This window comes from Neodiprion virginianus, chromosome 6 (assembly GCF_021901495.1).
Source record: "Neodiprion virginianus isolate iyNeoVirg1 chromosome 6, iyNeoVirg1.1, whole genome shotgun sequence".
Taxonomy (NCBI): Eukaryota; Metazoa; Arthropoda; class Insecta; order Hymenoptera; family Diprionidae; genus Neodiprion; species Neodiprion virginianus.
The window spans coordinates 3,433,574-3,452,907 of NC_060882.1; the positions used below are offsets into that span (position 1 = coordinate 3,433,574).

At 41.5% G+C, this 19,334-nt stretch overlaps 1 protein-coding gene across 2 annotated transcripts; it reads left to right on the top strand.

The window, feature by feature from the left end:
- The first annotated feature begins 52 nt into the window (after positions 1–52).
- LOC124308058 (low-density lipoprotein receptor-related protein 4) lies at positions 53–18,943 on the top strand. Of its 2 annotated transcripts, none has more exons than XM_046770382.1 (27): positions 53–235; positions 814–1,112; positions 2,836–2,976; positions 3,041–3,331; positions 3,417–3,673; positions 3,751–3,931; positions 4,014–4,143; positions 6,444–6,553; positions 6,731–6,893; positions 7,412–7,565; positions 7,697–7,928; positions 8,017–8,183; positions 8,281–8,433; positions 8,512–8,665; positions 8,729–8,938; positions 8,999–9,316; positions 9,427–9,840; positions 9,913–10,074; positions 10,149–10,364; positions 10,450–10,736; positions 10,824–11,120; positions 11,183–11,680; positions 11,770–12,092; positions 12,171–12,633; positions 12,738–12,996; positions 13,092–13,504; positions 15,006–18,943. In XM_046770382.1, exons 2-27 carry the CDS (start codon positions 1,022–1,024, stop codon positions 15,162–15,164), a joined length of 6,243 nt encoding a protein of 2,080 aa, XP_046626338.1. In that variant the 5' UTR covers positions 53–235; positions 814–1,021; the 3' UTR covers positions 15,165–18,943. The 2 variants fall into 2 exon arrangements, with proteins under 2 accessions (XP_046626338.1, XP_046626339.1); XM_046770383.1 differs by having other exon boundaries at positions 13,792–15,148.
- The last annotated feature ends 391 nt before the right edge of the window (positions 18,944–19,334 follow it).

The following is a 19,334-nucleotide window of genomic DNA, read 5'->3' on the forward strand; positions in this document are numbered from 1 at the left end:
AGACCCAGAGCGATATCAACCCCGGTGAACGTATATACCTGTCAATCAGAGTAGAGAAAACGCAGTGGAACGGGTTAAAATGTAGTTCATTTTAAAAGAGAGCGATTGAACAATTGTTAACAACTCACTGGAGCCACTGATTTTTTTCTGATTTGGGTTAATCTGTTCGTTCCGCAGTATTTGGTGTGCTACAGACGCCCCTAAGGGGGTTTTCGACAATGTATAAAGTTGAAAGGTGAACGAAATTAAATTTATAAACGTCCGTAGTGAAATACCATACGAACCGCCAAGGAAGGCACTGTGGTGATTTCAATTCCAGTGAGAAAGTACAGGCATATTAAGCTTCTTCAAGTGTGCCGTAGAAATTTTTTCGAAACGATACATCTCCGTTGTACTTCACCTGCCGGGGATGAATTATATTTTGAAAATATTGCGGGTAGTTGGATTTTCGTGCTCCCAATTAATTTGGTCATATTTTTTGGCCTATCCTTCATCTCTGACTATTTAGATATCCGTCGTTGTCTATACCAGATCCCACGAAAGAATCGATAAGTTGCGTCGCGGGATATAAATGAAATTATAGCTCTCTGTCTGTTGAGACTTCTCGGTCTGCAAAATCTAAAAAATATATCAACTTTGTCCAGCAAGATAATTTTGTATTTATAATCGCGTGAAATGTTCCGATTTAAATTCAGTCAATACACCTGTCCAGTTTTATCACTGCAAATAATAGTGAAATCGCCTCGAATTCAATTGTAATATATTTCATACCGATAAGTAATCATTGACAACTTAAACTGTTACACCGTTCAGGTGGAACGATTTTAACCGTGGATAAAATGAAGAACAGCAATCAGAGATCATCAATGGGTATCCCGGAATGAGATGCACCGTTTAGGACGGTGTTGAGCTCGTCATCGATCGTTCACTAGGTGCAAACAAAATATTCGCAAGAAAGCTGTGCGAAGGTGTTGAGTGAGGCCGAGCGAAGCTTTTCCAAGGACAGCCATCGGAGAACGGGATGTCGGCGAGGAATATTCGAGGTGGCCAAGCTGGCTCCACCGTTCAAGCTTTCCTTTTGATCTGTTCAATCTTCGGCGGCTCGGGAATGGGTAAAAAAAAGAAATTTGTATATCTATAGAATTTAGAATTTCGTACACCAATGTCAATATGTCTATCTAAAAAGTTATTCCCTGCGAATACGACATGCCAAAATTAGTCTGTTCGATTCCTAATTATAGAAAAACTCCTTGAGAATAACTGAATAATTATCCTGAATGAATTGAGAGGGAATTTTTTAGCATATAAAGCTGTGTAACGTGCCATGGGTACTCGAATACAGCCCGGTAGGTGTGCGTTAAAAATAGGAAATGCGGGGGCGAAAGACTTGGGGTGGATCAGTGAATGGAACTATCGATCAATTAACGAGGTGGAAAAGCGGGGTGGAGAGCCCTTAGGTAAAGGGCAATAGTCACTCAGCCTCGTCTCACGGTTTGATTGGCTTGCGTAACATGTGACGTGATCCGTTCATCAGTCAACCTCGAGACGTTCGTAATGGAGCAAATCCAGAATAAGCACCAAGTAATTACGGATTCTATTTGTATACTTGAATAAAACCCCCGTACAACCCCTTGTCCGCGAATTCTCTAAGGGTAGGACGTCACGTTTCTCATTCCGAAGACACGAGTAATGGTAAATTTTTTTGACCAATCATCGATTAACTGATCCTTTCTATCGATAGAAGACTACATTGGTAATTATCCTAGGGATGACATGCTCTGGACATCGAATCCAGGATTATTCGATTGTAGGCGTGCGGTGTACACCGATGATTGTCGGACGCCTATTCGGGGAAGTCAAATTACTGTCTGCTCCAAATACATTCTGAGTATAGTGACTCAACGAGTGAGACGTTACGTTGGTCCAGAACTCTGGGGTGCCGTAGATTGGGAATGCTCTTAGCGTCGGGCATATTTTCACGTTTGACGGTTGCTACGTTCTTCTGCGTTCACTGCGGGGTGCGAGTTTGCGTTGTATATCGATTTGGTGCGGGAGGACCACCGGGAGAAGGAGGCGGAGGGTGGCAGGCGAGAGGATGGAGAGGGTGCGAAGGCGCAGGCGTTTCTCAGTTGAATGAAAGTTCTATCCGCCCCCGCCCCGAACCAAGCCATTCATGGGCTTCTGAGAGTAAGGTTTTCTTATAGCTCAAACTACACATCTCTGATCCAAATTGAATCCTCCAGAAGTTCGATCCGTTTTATAATAAATGTGAGATGCTTAGCTGAAACGTGAGAGGTAAACATTTTTTGGTGATTAGGTAATTTGGACCAAGTATTACCTGCGTACTACGTTTTAAGGAAATCAATTTTTCACTTCCGTAATTTTTTGCGACGTCCATCCCTGCCGACCAGCTGTTTCATAGACCAGCAACCGAATTAATGACAATTCACAGATTAACTCGAAAAACTTGTCGTCAAATCAAAAACCGCCCTTCTAGACACCTCGAAAAATATTTTCTCCCTATTCCTGCCAGCTCGTGCTATACAAACTGCTTGGAGACCGCTTGAATGAAGCTGGTGACAAAGCAAGGAATGCGCTGAGACAAGGAATGCAATTACGCTAATGTTTTTACCGTTAGAGGGATGAGATTTTATTCCTCTCCGACATTCCTCGGAACCCTGTCTCATTTCATTTACCATGATCATTTTTGCGGTCAAGGTGTATTGCGATAGATTCAAAGGATTCGGAACAAGTTGAACTTTATCCCTTAAAATCAATCAATTTCTAATCTCGCATTGGCTGAATCATCGTTATCCATGCTACGAATCACTGTAGGACCCGTCCTGAGCTCCGAAGTCACGACTGACACACCAGCGAATAAAGGAGCAGCGCGACAGATGTTCGGTAGTGGCAGCTTGCGGCAGACAGGAAGCGGGCCCATCGTCCTGGGGACGACGGAGTCACCGTTTTACGACGGTGAGTTGATCAGATCAACGTCCGCGGTCGCAGGATTAGCGAGGACCGTTTACGATGTTTTCAGGACATTTGTACGAGGGCCCCGGTGGGTTTGGATACAACGTACCCGGCGGCAGAAACCACGTTTCCCAAAAATCGCACCCCCAGCTTCCCGGTGGGTATCACGGGCCGCCAAGGATGCCCGTCTCTCAACCCGATGCTGATACCTACGAGGCTTCTAGCGACGTGAAGGTCAGAAACGGCGCACCGGTCAACGGTCTCTACGGTCAAAGCCGTCAAGGTGTCGGACGAGGAATGGACGCAGACCGAGGACGAGGCGGCTTCGGCGACATTTACGGGGGCATGGGTGGTCGAGGTGAAGTATGCCCAGCTCATGGATTCGTCAGCTGGGCATTGACCCTTTGAATTGTAACGTCTATCTTCATCTTTGAACCCAACAGGCATGGACGAAACATACGTGAACCCGGATCGCACGCGCGTGCATAACGGACTCCAACGCGGTCACGGAATAGGAGCAAATCCCAACATCGAAGGACATTTTGGAGTCGGCGGACGCACTCTGATCCACGAATTGGAGGACGAAAGCGATCTTACCGGAGAGTACCTACTGCCCTGCGGATGGCAGTGCAAAAGAAGCGAGTTCCTTTGCTTGCAGTCATGCACTTGCATCCCGTTGAGGAGTCGTTGCGACGGAGAGGTAGGATATTGTCGTTTTCGCGAAAATTGTAGTTCACCGGACTCTCTGCTACCCAACGCTTGTCTCTCGCACAACAGATAGACTGCGAGGACTTCCAAGACGAACTGGATTGTGACAACGGGTCGGGATATGGAGGAAACGCGGAATGCGTCGGTGAAACAAAAATTCGTTGTCCATTGTCTGGGAAGTGTATTTCCAAAGATTGGCTTTGTGACGGTGACGACGACTGCGGTGATTTCTCCGATGAAAGCCACTGCGGTAAGTCTCTGGCAATATTGTCGGCCCGAACAATTAAAACACCGCTTTTCATTCTCTAATTATTGTCTCCGTTGTCTTCAAGGAACATCTCAAAATTGCACTGAGGACCAATTCGAGTGCAAAAATGGTCTCTGCGTCCAGCGAGCTTGGCTTTGCGATGGCGAGAATGACTGCAAGGATTTTTCTGACGAAGTTAACTGCACGAAAAAAGTGTAAGTTAAGCTTTATTTTAATGCTAGTGCATGTATCACGTTTCCAAGATGTACCTAATCCAACTCTTGACTGATCAAGAACTCGCTCTATCCTAGATAGAAACGCTGTAGATACCCATTGTGCATCCTCGAACACCACCCCTATAGCCTAGTTTCAAGTGCCCGGCAGTGTTGGGTTTATCCGAAATATTTACATTCGAAGTTTCATCGATGTTCGACATGTGTTCACAGTACGAGAATTTTTCGGTAACATCGCTTCGTAGTGGATTATAAAATCATTTGCTGAATGAATTCTAGTTCTATGTAGTGTAAATTTTTTTGTTTCCCAACGTTTGACATTTTGAGGTTTTACCTCTGCGCTGAAACGTCACAAAATTTCGATCCGGACTTGATGTGACACATGGTCAAACGCTAAATCATAGATATACGCGCTCGCAGGACAATATTGGAAAACTGGTGTCCTTCGTCCTAGATATTGGATTATCGTCACTCCCTCGTCTTCTCCCCCTTTAATACTCTTTGCCGAAGAAGGACACCCACTCTCCGAAGCCGACGAAATAACGTGTGTATCGCACTAATTCTAAGGCCCTTTAATCTCCCTGCGGCACAGACCAAGCTAGACCCACCTTGCTTTTGCTGTCGTATCGACTTCCTCCGTTACCCGCTTTGCGAGATTGACTGCGCGGATACAGGTGCATCACTCTCTTCAATTCTTCCCTTCGTTTACTATTTCATTTTACACCGTACACATGTGTAACGTCCCTAAAGGAAAATAGTGAACCAATCGACGTTGATCAACTCATTACGTAATCTGGACCGTATTTAATCACATAAGAGTACCAATGAGGTCGCCAACTGTCTTGTGATTTTCTTTCGTTCGACTATTCAAAATTTTAAGCGTTAGAATCCACAACTATTAGCCAAAATAAACGACATTTGGCAAACTGTTGGCAAACGCACCGAATAATTCACATTTCCATACTTGCCTTTCATGTGGTCTCAATACGGTGAACAAATGAGTCACTACATCCAATCAATGCTTGCTGTGAAATATTAACGACGTCAAGGGTAGAAGCCGATCCTCCGGTAGCGATGTCAATTTTGCATGAGCCCGAACGATGACATCCTGATGTTTCGGATACTTCTGAAAACTAACATGTTCGCTAAAACATGCCTAGAATAACTCGGGGGGAATGACTATGTGTACCTACCTATATACCTGCACGTGCATGTACGTGTCTTTGAATGTCACCCGGTTTGGCCCCCTTATACGTTATAGTGGTCCAAGGCGTGGAGTCGGCTGCGTTGCCCGGCAACGACAGTGATGTGCTGTAGTATCGACCGCCGTACCGGAGCCACCACCATCTTTCCCAAACGCTTGTGTTTTTGACTCCCTGAATTTCAGGCACGCGCAATCCAGCCATATAGACGCCCACGATCATCCGTCTCGCGTTCACGATGTACACACCGTACACTTATGCGTACAGACAATTTCCTTCTTTATACCTTCTTTTGCTTGATTTATTTATGGCGCTCATTCTAATTGGAGGTGTCCCTGAACCCTGAAAGCAACTATCACGTCGTTCGATTGGACGTCTGCGTAGCTTTGGATTCCGTGCACTGTGCACTTTCTTCAGTCAATCGTTTCATGCTCCACAATTACTCCTATCACGCAGAAACATTCGATCTTTGAACTTTGATAGGTTTTTTTACGACTGCGTCACGATGTTTAAATTTCCAAGTCAATTATTCAACAGGGGAATGATTTTGATTTTTGATTGTTAATTTTTTTTTTTGGCAAAAATTCCAGGCTTTGTTTGTTCAAAGTATAGCAGATGAAATAATGCTCGGGAAAGTCCATAAAACAAGTTGCGGGAGGGTTGGAGCTACTAGGAATCTAAATCCATGCTGGGAATGGTGGAAATCGGGTTGGGCTAGGTCGTAAGGGGCGATAAAGCGTTTAGGAGAACTCCACCATGACCCTACTGCAATCCGAGCTTCTGTACTGCTGCTCTCATATGGGGTGTCGTAATGAATTAGGGTTGGAAATACTACCCTGAAATAAATTCTACCCAATACCCATCCTGAGCTTGAGTCAACGAGATTTCAGGGAATCTTTGGACCTAATGAAAAAATTAATAATAATAGATACGTATTATACCTACGTTAGTCACACTCACAAACGTAGCACAACAGGTGACTGCTGAATATTTGGCTTATTTCCAAATAATTCACTCGATGTTCTATTCAAGTATCTGCATTTCCAATTGGCCGCATTATTCAAGGATAACTAATTACAGGGAATGCACACAGTATGAGTTCAAGTGTCAGGATGGAAGCTGCATCACTTTGAATTGGCATTGCGACCAAGAACCAGACTGTAGCGATGGTTCCGACGAGGTGAACTGCGGTGAGTTCGTAAATATTTAGATAGCACTATTCCGTTCTATCTCTAATCAAGGTAGAGAAGATGGTCCTGCAAAGGCGGAAATCAAACGATACAGAAAAACAATTAAACGTGTGATGCATTCAAATTTAACCAAGGCATATATAACAATGAAGTTGATCGATTGTTTCCACGCCGTAGAAAAAACCGGAGTTAGTTGTGGCAGCAATGAATTCCAGTGCGCTTATCCAAAATGTGTGCGACACGAGTATCGCTGTGACGGTGATGACGACTGCGGTGATGGAAGTGACGAGAAGGATTGTCCTGGATCATTGACAACCAGCTGCAACGATAATGAATTTCGGTCAGTGCGATATCTCACTTTTTGATTTTCTGCCCGTCGCCATTTAGCGTAGACACTGCAGCTTGCTCCAAATCTATAGAAAGCTTCTGCAAGTTTGTAGAATATACAAAGCATTCGTCGAAACTCTAATTAGGCATTTCACGAGAAGCCCAATTAGCTCCAAGCATCCGTGTTACTCTACTTTTCTCTCAAAGATGGTAACACAATCTGAAAAAGACAAATAGCACGATTATTTCATATAGAAGAACATGGTCCAGACAAGGGTGTTCTTTCATTCGAATTTTCCTGATTGAACAGGGCCCTCGGTGCGTTAATAATCATGCTGTGGGGCCGAGCCGCGTGGTTGGCGAGCCGAAATATTGGCAAAAAATCCCATCTGTGCATGCTTGCGAGAGTACTCTTTGTCCGGATAGGGAACAGAACTGAGTGTAATCAACTATACGAGGGTCTTCTGCCACGCGTTCACGTCAGCGTTTTGTTCGCTCTTTCTCTTTTGTTGAACACCATTGTTTCTGCAGATGCTCTGGGGGCAAGTGCATCAGCAACAAATGCGTATGTGACGGAAACAAAGACTGTGACGGTGGTGAGGATGAGGAAATGTGCAACCACCCGACACCTCAGGGATGTTCACCTCACAACGAGTTCACATGCTCCACCGGCACCTGTGTCCCGGTAAAAAAATAAAAAAAATTATTATCGTTATTGGAACCTTTCAATTGCTAGATTTTGCATTCGCACAACGATTTCTTACCTCAGAGTTTCGTATGGTGTTCTCACCTGCAACATTGTCACAATGTTTTCAGCGATTGTGGGTATGCGACGGCGTTCCTGACTGCCCTAATGGTGAAGATGAACAAGGATGCGCAGTGACTTGTGAGGCGACCCAGTACTTGTGCAACCCGCCTCGAGTAATCAACGATACATCAGTTGCTGCTACTAACTCGCCCCAACCATCAGCGACGCATCACTATCACCGATATTGCATCGCTATAAAACACGTCTGCGATGGTACAGCCGACTGTCCCGATGGTGATGGTTCGTAGATTGTTATCGTCGTCAGATTTTCTTCTACATTGTTGGAAATGACGCAAGGTAGAGTGCATGGTGTTATTTTGCTTTACAGATGAACTCAACTGTCCAAAGAAACGCAACTGCACTGCGACGGACAAGTGCACGCAGCAATGCATCTTGACGATAGATAACAAGCCAGCCTGCGCTTGCCAGCCTGGGTACAAGCTGGGGAAAGACAATGCGACATGCGAAGATATCAACGAATGTGTATTCGAACAAGTGTGTCTTTGTTACGCTGATCCTTTTCTTTGCAAATATTCATGAACTCGGCTCAGTCCATCTTTTGTAACTTGACTTGATGTTACGCGTATTTCAGGATCCAGTCTGTAGTCAAACTTGCAACAATACCGTAGGCTCATTCGTCTGCAGCTGTATGGCCGGTTACGTCCTCCGACCTGACCTCAGAACCTGCAAGGCCTTAGGGGCAAATCCTACACTCCTTTTTGCGAACCGGGTTGATATAAGACAGGTTAGTGTCGTCTCGTATCCGAAATCCGACATCAGCAAAGGGGCACCCACTTAATAAGTTCTCATTTTTGCGAAATAGGTTAGTCTCAGCAATTCCAAGTACACAGCTATCCTGAAGGGGTTGCACAATGCCATTGCTTTGGACTTTCATTATAAACGAAGCACTGTTTACTGGTCCGATCTATCCATGGATGTCATACGGAAGGCGTATGTAAACGGAACCGGTGCCGAAGGTAAGATAATTGATGAAATGTCGAACAATTTTTCAACGAAATTCCACCAAATCATTTTCGCAGACGTTATTCGATGGGGCCTGGAAAGTCCAACCGGTGTTGCTGTCGACTGGATTCACAATCTTCTGTTCTGGACTGACTCTGGAACACGTAGGGTGGAAGTAATAACTTTAGATACAACAATGCGGCACGTCCTGATATCTAGTGACCTCGACAAGCCACGGGCCATAGTTGTTCATCCAAACTACGGATACGTTTACTGGACGGATTGGGGTAAGACTAAAAGCAACGAATGATCGTGTCCCTCAGTCTCATTGTTTGACAAAAATTTAGGTCCAAATCCAAAGATCGAACGTGCAGACATGGACGGTTCAGGCAGGGTCGTTCTTGTTACGGAGTCGATATCCTGGCCAAATGGTCTAGCAATAGATTACACGTCCGATCGCTTATTTTGGGCAGACGCAAAGCATCATATTATCGAATCTGCTCACCTTGATGGGACGGATAGGAAGAAGGTCATAAGGAAGGGAGTTAACCATCCCTTTGGTATCACCATATTCGAAGACTATGTCTACTGGACTGACTGGCACTTCAAGAGCATATCCTCTGCGAATAAGGGAAACGGTGCTGGATTCAAAACTATTCATTCCGGTGGGTTATTTTCTATCAAGGACTAGGTTTGGCACCACGTTGGCAAGTAGATATAGTCTTACAGCGAATGAACTTGAAAAATAATTACTCTTCGATTATCTAATCCGAAGGTCTTCACTTCCCGATGGACGTGCATAGCTATCATCCGCAACGTCAACCTGAGTATAAAAATCGGTGTGGTGATAACAATGGAAACTGCTCACACATGTGTCTCCCAAATAGCACCGGTTACAGTTGCGTCTGTCCTGTGGGGTTGAAGATTAAACGAGATGGCAAGAACTGCGCCTCTACTCCCGACAATCTTCTGATATTTGCAAGGAAGAAGGATCTCAGATTACGGCCAGTCGATCAGGCCGCAAGAGGATTCGACACTGTTATTCCCGTCGATCATATTGAAAGCGCTGTCGCACTTACGTGGGACAGTAATGAAGATACTATATACTGGACAGACGTTGAGACGGACACGATAAGCCGGGCGTACTTAAACGGCACTAATCAGAGTGTCATCATCAGTTATAACTTAGGTTTGCGGCGAACCAAGTATCAACCGATATTATGCGTTTGTTAGAAACTTGATATTACTGTTTTTATTACAGAATCTCCAGCTGGTTTGGCTATGGATTGGATAACGCACAAGTTATATTGGACTGATGCTGGGACGAACAGAATTGAGTGTTCAAATTTAGATGGATCGATGAGAACTCTACTGGTATGGAGGGGGCTTGACAAACCGAGGGACATCGTGGTCGACCCGACTGGTTAGTTTTCAAAACTCAGCAATAATCAGGAATTATTATGATTAAATTTTTTGTAAATTCGATTAATCTTGTAGTCGGGTATATGTACTGGAGCGATTGGGGCGAAGAACAGAAAATAGAGAGGGCCGCGATGGACGGCAGTGATCGCAAGATTCTCGTGAGCAAAAACTTGACATGGCCAAATGGATTGGCAATCGACTTCGAAAAGAACCGGCTCTACTGGGCAGATGGTGGTACCAAAAAAATCGAGTACTCTGACCTGAATGGCAAAGGCCGAACCGTACTAATCTGTGAGTATAAGTACTTCAGCTTGTCGGACATGAAAGTGTACGTTTAGTTGTCGATTTAACACTCGAGTTTTTTTTTTGTTTTTAGCCACTGACTTGCCGCATCCCTTTGGTTTGGTGATTTTCAAAAATAAAATATTTTGGACCGACTGGGACACGCAGAGTATTCATCAAGCAGATAAAAACGACGGTTCTAATCGGAGCGTGGTTAGATCAGGAATATCCGGTCTCATGGACGTCAGGGTATTTCACCGTCATCGAAAGACTATCAACACACCTTGCAATAAGAACAACGGCAATTGTTCGCATTTGTGTCTGTTGGCACCCGCTCCGCGATTCTATAAATGCGCGTGTCCAACTGGTCTGGTTTTAGAGGTAATACAAGCATCATTTGGTTCGAGGACATCCTACACCATGTGCAAACAATGGTAATCGAGAATGCCACTTTCTATTTCATTGCAGTCGAATGGAGAGACATGTCCTGATATGCCGAGTGAATTCCTAGTATTCGCTCACAGAGAAGACATCAGAATAATATCTTTCGACGTCAACTACACCGTGGACATAGTACTGCCAATAGCGAACCTAAAAAATGCAATTGGAGTGGATGTCGATAGACGAACCGGCGATCTGTATTGGACCGATACTGCCGATGATCTCATCAGGAAAGCAAGTTTTGACGGAAGAACTGTAGAAACGATAATCAACAACGGAATCGAGAACGCCGACAGTTTGGTCGTAGATTACATAGGTCAAAAGGTTTGTGATCACTTAACGCGCGCGCTAACGTAATTTGATTCTCCTTCATGATCCTGTTACAGATATACTGGACAGACGCTGGACTAAACAGCATCGAAGTTGCTGAGCTCGATGGTATAAACAGAAAGGTTCTGATTTGCTCAGGACTAGAAAAACCTCGAGCTATCGCTCTGTACTATCCAGCTGGGCTTCTTTTCTGGTCTGACTGGGGTCACAACGCCCGTATAGAACGAGCTAATATGGACGGCGAACAGAGAATGACTTTAATAGCCGACGACCTTATCTGGCCGAACGGTTTGGCCGTTGACCTAATTGGGAATAAATTGTACTGGAATGACGCTAAGAGAAGCGTGATTGAAAGCGCCAAGCTTGATGGTTCAAATAGAAAGGTTCTTATCCACGATGTTCGTCACCCTTACGGGTTGACACTGACCAAGGACTTCGTTTACTGGAGCGACTGGCACACGAAATCCTTACACCGTGCGAATAGAACGACGGGATCTAACAAAACGGTAATATTGTCCAAAATAGAGGGAATCATGGATATTCGGTCAGTCAGCGTAAGTTTTATACACAAGTAAAATATTTGGAGAGTTAGAAGCGAGTTCGAAAATAGCTACTGATACTCACAATCAGAATTAATTCGCAGAGCGAGGATCTTTACATCGCTGAGAACGTGTGCGAGAAGAATAATGGCGGATGCTCACATTTGTGCCTTCGCAACCCGAAAGGTTACTCGTGCGCTTGTCCGACTGGAATCCTTTTGAACGAGGATAAAAAGACGTGCAAATTGACCCCCACAAACTTCATACTGTTCGCAACGAGGGAAACGCTCGCCAGAGTGTCATTCGACACGCCAGAGATGTGGGACGTGACTTTACCAATCAGTGACATCCACAATGCAATCTCAGTAGATTTTCACTGGGAAAAACAAATTATAATTTACTGCGACGTAAACTTGGACATAATTAGGTAGAATTTTAATTACCTCTCGCCAACGTCGGCATCTTTCGCTTCCTCTACATCTAGTTTCGATTTCCCTCGTTACAGGAGTATCAACATCCAAAATTTATCCGACACTCGGGTAATCATAAACTCGAATCTCACAACGCCGTCGGGCCTGGCCGTTGACTGGGTCGCTAACAATCTTTACTGGGCTGACACCACCAGGAAAGTGATCGAAGTTGCCAGGCTGGATGGCAGCAGTCGTAAAAGAGTCCTGGAACAGCTAGACGACCCAAGAGCGCTTACCTTGTTCCCGGCAAAGGGATACATGTACTGGACCGAATGGGGTGAACATCCCAAAATTGAAAGGTCTTACCTGGACGGTTCGAGTAGAAAAGTGATCATCTCTTCGGACTTGGGCTTTCCAAATGGCTTGGCTCTTGATTACGAAAAGAAAAAGTTGTACTGGGCCGATGCGTTGAAGGACCGAATCGAGACGTCCGATTTACACGGACAATACAGAGTGCAGCTGGTCCCGGAAGCAACTCATCCTTTCGGCTTGACGCAAGTGAGTATACAAAAATTTCACCTCCGAGTACCTACGTCCTTCAAGCTTCATCCGTTGCGGCGATCGTGGTCCGATGTGATAACGTTCTAATTTTATTTTCGCAGTACGGGGATCACATCTACTGGACGGATTGGTACAAGAAGGCAGTGGAACGAGCTGACAAGACCACTGGAAAAAATCGAATTGAGATTCGAACTGCGCTGGACGGAGTAATGGAGATCAAAGTCGTCTCGGCCGCAAGGCAAACCGGGTGGACTCCTTGTGCCGTGGAAAACGGCGGCTGTAGTCATTTGTGCTTCTTTACGCGGAAGAACTACGTCTGCGCTTGTCCGGACGTTAAGGATTCCAAACCCTGCTCGACGGGTAAGTAGTTGAAATATTAATGTCATCGTAGTGCTCTCGAACTTTTGTGGTTCCGCTATCGGCTGAAGTGGCTGACACGTGGATACTTCTTGCAGTACCGAGCAGAGAAGTCCCGATAAGAAAACCAGGGACAGAAAACGATCCCCCGGAGGAAGACGATGATGAGCCAACCATGTCGTCTGTCCCAACTCTTGTACCTCGGAAGCCGCATCACGATATCACCGGCAGATTCCCAAAACTTTCCCCTAGTAATACAAATTTCACATTGAAAACGGTGGTAATCACGATAGTCGTGATGGTCGTTATGATAATCGTCATTTTAATCGCCATCATCCATCTTCTGTGCCAACGCAAGACCAAACAGAAAAAATACTTGTACACCGGAAGAAGTGTCCTCACTTTTTCCAACCCCAACTACAACGCTTCAAGCGGCGACGTAGGCCCGAGCAATTCGCAGCAAGATAAAAAGTCGTTCATCTGGAAAAGATTGAAGTACGACAAGTCGCAGGTATAATTAGTACTTATTGCAATTCGAGCATGTTAATAAATTTTCCAACGTGCTGAATGCTTGACAGAAGGATTTACAACGAAAAATAATTACCTTGCCGGTGACGTCGGTATATTGAGTATGGTGAAAGAGGACCTGGTCTGTAGATCCTTCTTCGTTGAAAAATTCCCTTGGCACGTTGCTATGCTTATGTAGATATTTAACACCTAAAATGCTCTATGTTTCTTTCCCCACTAAAACATTGAATTATTGATTGATCGATCGAATGATATATAATCACTTAATAGAAAGCTAACACATCCAAAGTTGAATGCCCAATCAAACTGCAACATTTGCCACTTCACTTTATACAAATGAATGAAACAGAAACCACCTAGCGCCTAAGCTATCTGCAACGTAGTATTTTATGCGCAACCTTCTATGTTAGGTAGATGCAAAAAATTGAACATCGCAATTCTATTTCCACCGTCTTTACTTGATAAGCTACGCGTCGCGTCGCGTCCTTTGGTCGAAATGATCTACATGTATCCGCCCCATGAATCGTCCCGATATTGTTCATACCCACTACTGTTCACTATTTTACTTCCGTTTCTTAGTGCCGATATAGGTCGAAAATTATCGGAGCGATGACATGTGAAACTAATAGCATACTTGAACTTGATCGTTTTACTCTTCGGATTTTTGAACTTAAAGACTCAACCCTTGTCTTTGTCGAACAGTTAGTTGCGCATAAAATGTGATCTAAAGATTATGACAATATCTTGAAGGGAGCCTCGTTATCATCAACTCTGTATTATCCAATGAAAGCTGAAGCTCAGACCACCGTACCTCTAAAATTGTAAAATTATTAATTGCATATTGAAATATTTTTGTTAAAAAGGTTGAATAGAATTTTTAAGATAGTAAAGTATGTTCAATATAAATATTATAGAGGCACGCTATAGAAACTCTTCATTGTAATGGTTATTTGTCGTTCCGACGAATCGGAAAATTTTGCCATAAGGCATAAAATTACGAAGAAGAAAAAAAGCGAGGAACTTAATTGTTAGAAGTAGCTGGTGAAAAGATTGAAGGAACGTATAAACTCTGGGCGCATTTAGGAAAAGAATGAAAGTTCCGTTTCGTCTTAAAAAAGTTTTCAACCACAATGGTGTAATACTCGATATTTCGCAACTGACTGTGAAAGCACGAGTAATGAATAAAATGAAAATTGTAATAATAATACTAGTATTTAATAATAACAAATAAATGCCGACAATGAGCGATTAATTCTGCAATGTACAGTATCTGATTGGGCATTTCTGCACGCTGGTAAACTCGGATGGATAGTGTAACAATGTTACACAAGAGACGAGGAAAATTTTCCTACGATAAATACGAAAGAAAAAAGAAAAATCGAAGAAAGAAATTAAATAAAATAATATATATACGCAGCCTCAGGGGAAACGAAAAGAAAATAGTGGAAAAAAAAAATCAATAATTCATTGTCTTGTCAATATAGGAAAGAGTGTACGAAGATAACGGACAGTCCTCAAGTCCCGAAGTGGTTTCCTTGATTCCTCCCTCAACAACTCCGAGCAGCAGTAGAGCTCCGTCAGTCACACCGAGGGAAACTTCACCACCAACGTCACTTCCGCACGTCACTCACCTAGACGGTTAGATACATATAATATTGTACTTGTATCATTTCGAATGCAACACTGTCACCACTTTACTTATCTATTACACGCGAATGTTCCACCCTGTTCGGAGAAGCGTAACCAGACACCAGCTCGATCCGCATGACAGCTGTGAGTCCGCGATAATGACGACTATGAACGACATTCTTCCACTGATAACAAAAAAAAAAACAACAACAACAACAACATATACCAATACACAAGAGGTAACTTTTCACTGAGCTATGCTATGCTGTCAATGGTTTGTGAGACTGTGACACTCTGTGATCAGACTCACTTTCGAGAATAATATGTGGCCAGTGACGAGTCAAGATTTGTCTGTAGGGTGTGAATGGTTTTGGGAGCACTGCGCTGAGTAAACGTTACACAGGAACAGGAAATGAAAACTAAGCATATACTGCGTTATTAAGGGAATAGAATATTTGAAAGAAGTCAATGCGGTAGACGCGTTAATAATTTTTATAAACTGATGAAAAATGTGTATGAGAAATAATTCATACCAAATAATTGCTGTCCGGATATAATTTTTACTCATTGATCAGATATATTTCTTGCATTTACCGATGTGTTATTCGCACTCGCGCTATCCAACGACATTTATAAATATTACGAAGGAACGAAAATATACAAATAAACATAACAAGCACGAAAATAACATTCCAAAATTATGTACTTGTCGTTTTGCAAGGGCGATCATTCACATACAGGCTACGCATCTAATAATTATATATTCCATAAAAATACTGCCACATGTGTAAAAATTTTATCCTTACCCGACTTTCGTATACCGATAAAAAATGAAGAAAAAAAATTTGCATTCTACGTAAGTCTCTTTTGGCAAACACGATGAAGATTTATTTCAAATATCAAGGGATCGAGATGTGCCCAACTTATTTTTAAGCGTTCAGTCCACGAATAAAAAATTGAACATTTTTACCAAGTGGAAACATTCGATTTTCGGTTCACTTTTTATAGCTTTGATATCAAGCGCTGAAGTGACAACTACAGTCTTTATCGCCATGCGAACAAGTGCGACTTACTTCTTTCTCAACGTTTACTTTCTAATCAAGTACAAGCCACAGATTTCGACTGCATAAAATATCTTACGATGTCTATACCCTTGTATCACTCCAATTTACAGATAGTGCAAGTATTTTGTGTGAATGGTGTATTAAATGTATATTATAAAGATAAAAATTAAACTAGTTATTTTTAAAAGGTCCCGATTTGTATGAAGACTGAAAAGGTTCGAAAAGAGTATCTTTGATCGAGTAGCGCATAGTGGTCTAAAGATAATGATAATGATAATAATAATATTATTAATGATAACAACAACAACAACAACAACAACAAAAACAACAACAAAAATAATAATAATAATACTAATAAAATGATTACAACAATAATGATAGTAGTAATAATGCCATCGTTTTACCATGAGTAGATGTAACATCACCCTCAAAACCACGCACATCCGTATGTATTCTATGCGTACAATACGTATATTTATACATACGTGTGTCAGTGTGTAAATACTCGATCTGTGTTGCGTGGATGTTGCGTATAAGAGAGAAAATTTCTCAAGTACTATTTTTTAAACTTTATTCGAAATATATCGTTCCTTCGCAAAGTGATCACCGTCCTATAAAACGCGATTATATATCTACCTGTAATATGTTTGCAAATTCACGTACTACTTGAATTTGTTTCCATAAATTGATTTTTTTTTTTTTATTTTTATTCTATTTTTTTTATTTATCGGCCATCAAGTTGCGAAGAATTATCGTGTGTATGGAATTATAGAAACTGTTGTACGGCACAGCAGAAATGTTGACAAACAAATTGCGATTGATAAATTTCAAACACTGAAAGTATATAGATTGGAATAACCAATATTATTATTACATACTGTGACACAAAATTCGCGTTAATTGAATAATCCGCTTTTAAGAGATCAGTGAACCATTGTGTAGCTTCAGCGAAGATTTGTGAAACGAGAAATCTCGTCCACTTCTGTTTTTCATTGTTTTTTCTTACATTTCTACCAATTAAACACTGCAGCGTGCATTATTGCGTTAATTCTATTTTTCTATAAAGCTATATATATTTTTTGTACTATCAGCATATTTTTTCTCCCATAGATTTATATCAACATGGGGTATATACATATTCATATATTGTATAAATGTAAACACGCTATAAAAGTGTACACGTACATGATGTAACATGATATTACCTATATTCGTCGAAACAGCGCAGGTTGCTGTAACACTTAATTCAGTCCCAGCGGGTCTAGGACTTCGTAAAAGCAAATCCGCGCAATGCAGTTTCGTACATTTGATTATTTTCTTTGCAAATCTATCATAATTCCTTTCATTCATCGATTACAAACATCTAGATGTATCGCAGAATGAGTGATCTAACAAGGACATGTAAAAACGTGAGCAACGTCGCATAAATACAATTATTTATTCTTGCAAAGACACACCCATTTATGGACTCTAACTCAGCCTCGACTTTTCGCACATAATTAGCAATTTCACCATTGCAAAAAGCACATTTAATTGTAATACAATATAATGAAATAAGTTACATTCGAAAATGACAGATCATTGAATCGAGTCATTGGCATTCGCCAATTTCCGCATCTGGTAAATACTTCTTGTAACTTCTACATGTAGCGCAATAAGTGTCAATTTCATTCTTTTTGCATCTTCATTGTTACACGTTGTGTATAACAATATTTGCGACGTTAGCTAACGATGTTGAAAAAATGTCGAATACTTTAAAATGGCATACATGTCCTTGTTGAAATGACTGATTCGTTAATGTTTAAAACTTACATAATCGCGTTATACTAATGCTATAAAAACGTATTGTGTAATTTGTTGAAAAACCTACTTGTCAAAACAGAGAATATGTTGTAAGACGAGTGAACGAAATCCTTAGCTATGAAATAAGTGCGTAATATGATATTTGAATCACAGAATGTTGATTTCACAATTAATACAAGCTTATTATAACGGTGCGTGAATATATGACATACATGCAATTGCCATATCGTCCGTTACCGAGGTATTTTCACGATTTGGCAAAATGAAAAATTTACGCGAAATAGAACAAGTACGAAAGAAAAGAGCGAAGATTATTATTGAATTTTTTTACTACGTGCACTGTTGCGCGATTCGCGATTTTCAAAAATCAAACTAACAAAACTTTGATGATGTGTACATTTCCGCGATTGTTCCCTGTTATATTGAAAAGTTTGAGGCTTATTACAAAGGCATACGTTGGTACATTACCAACTTAATTTCAATGTATTATACGAGTATCGATAAGCGTGTGTCGAGGAAAATTTATAGAAGACCGTCTACTGTGAAAATAAATACAGAATACAATACCTAGTCGATTTACGAAAGAGCTAGGAAAATATCAGATATTTTTAATGTTTAGATCTTCAACGTAAACTAAAATTAATTAGATATATCGTAATTATTAAATAATATACATTACATAGGTATAACGGTATAATTATTATGATCCAAAATATTATTGATATGCATGCTAGGTATATTTAGAGCTCAAAGATTCTATGTGATATAGAACAAAATCTGAATTATAATATCCACAAATAACGCAATGTTCATGTATGTGTTATCTATAAAAAATAAAACACATGAAATCGTTACATGAAAGAACTACGAACACAAGAATAAAAGAGATATCTCACAACTTAATTTTATCTCAGTGAAAATTAAGAGAGAAAAAAAAAAAAACAACAACAACTATCCGATCGAATTAAAAAAAAAAAAATCCAAATTCGCGGATAATAAAACAAACCTGTGCTCTGTTTGTACTACACCATAGATATATTTATTGAATGATCAATATTGTCTACTCTGTATGTTCAAATAATTGAATGTAAATTCCATCGTATTATGGTAATTACGTAAAAATCTGCCATGAAATCGGCTTCTTCAAGTTACTTTGATTTAATAAAATTCAATTTTCGAAAAGTATCGAGTATCGTTATATCTTACAGAAAGCAACCAAGTAATTTTTATTTATTCAATACTGAATTAATAACTTGTGCTTCGTTCCTGCTGCACGACATGGTATTAATACGTTGCCCATGCAACAATCTCTATGCG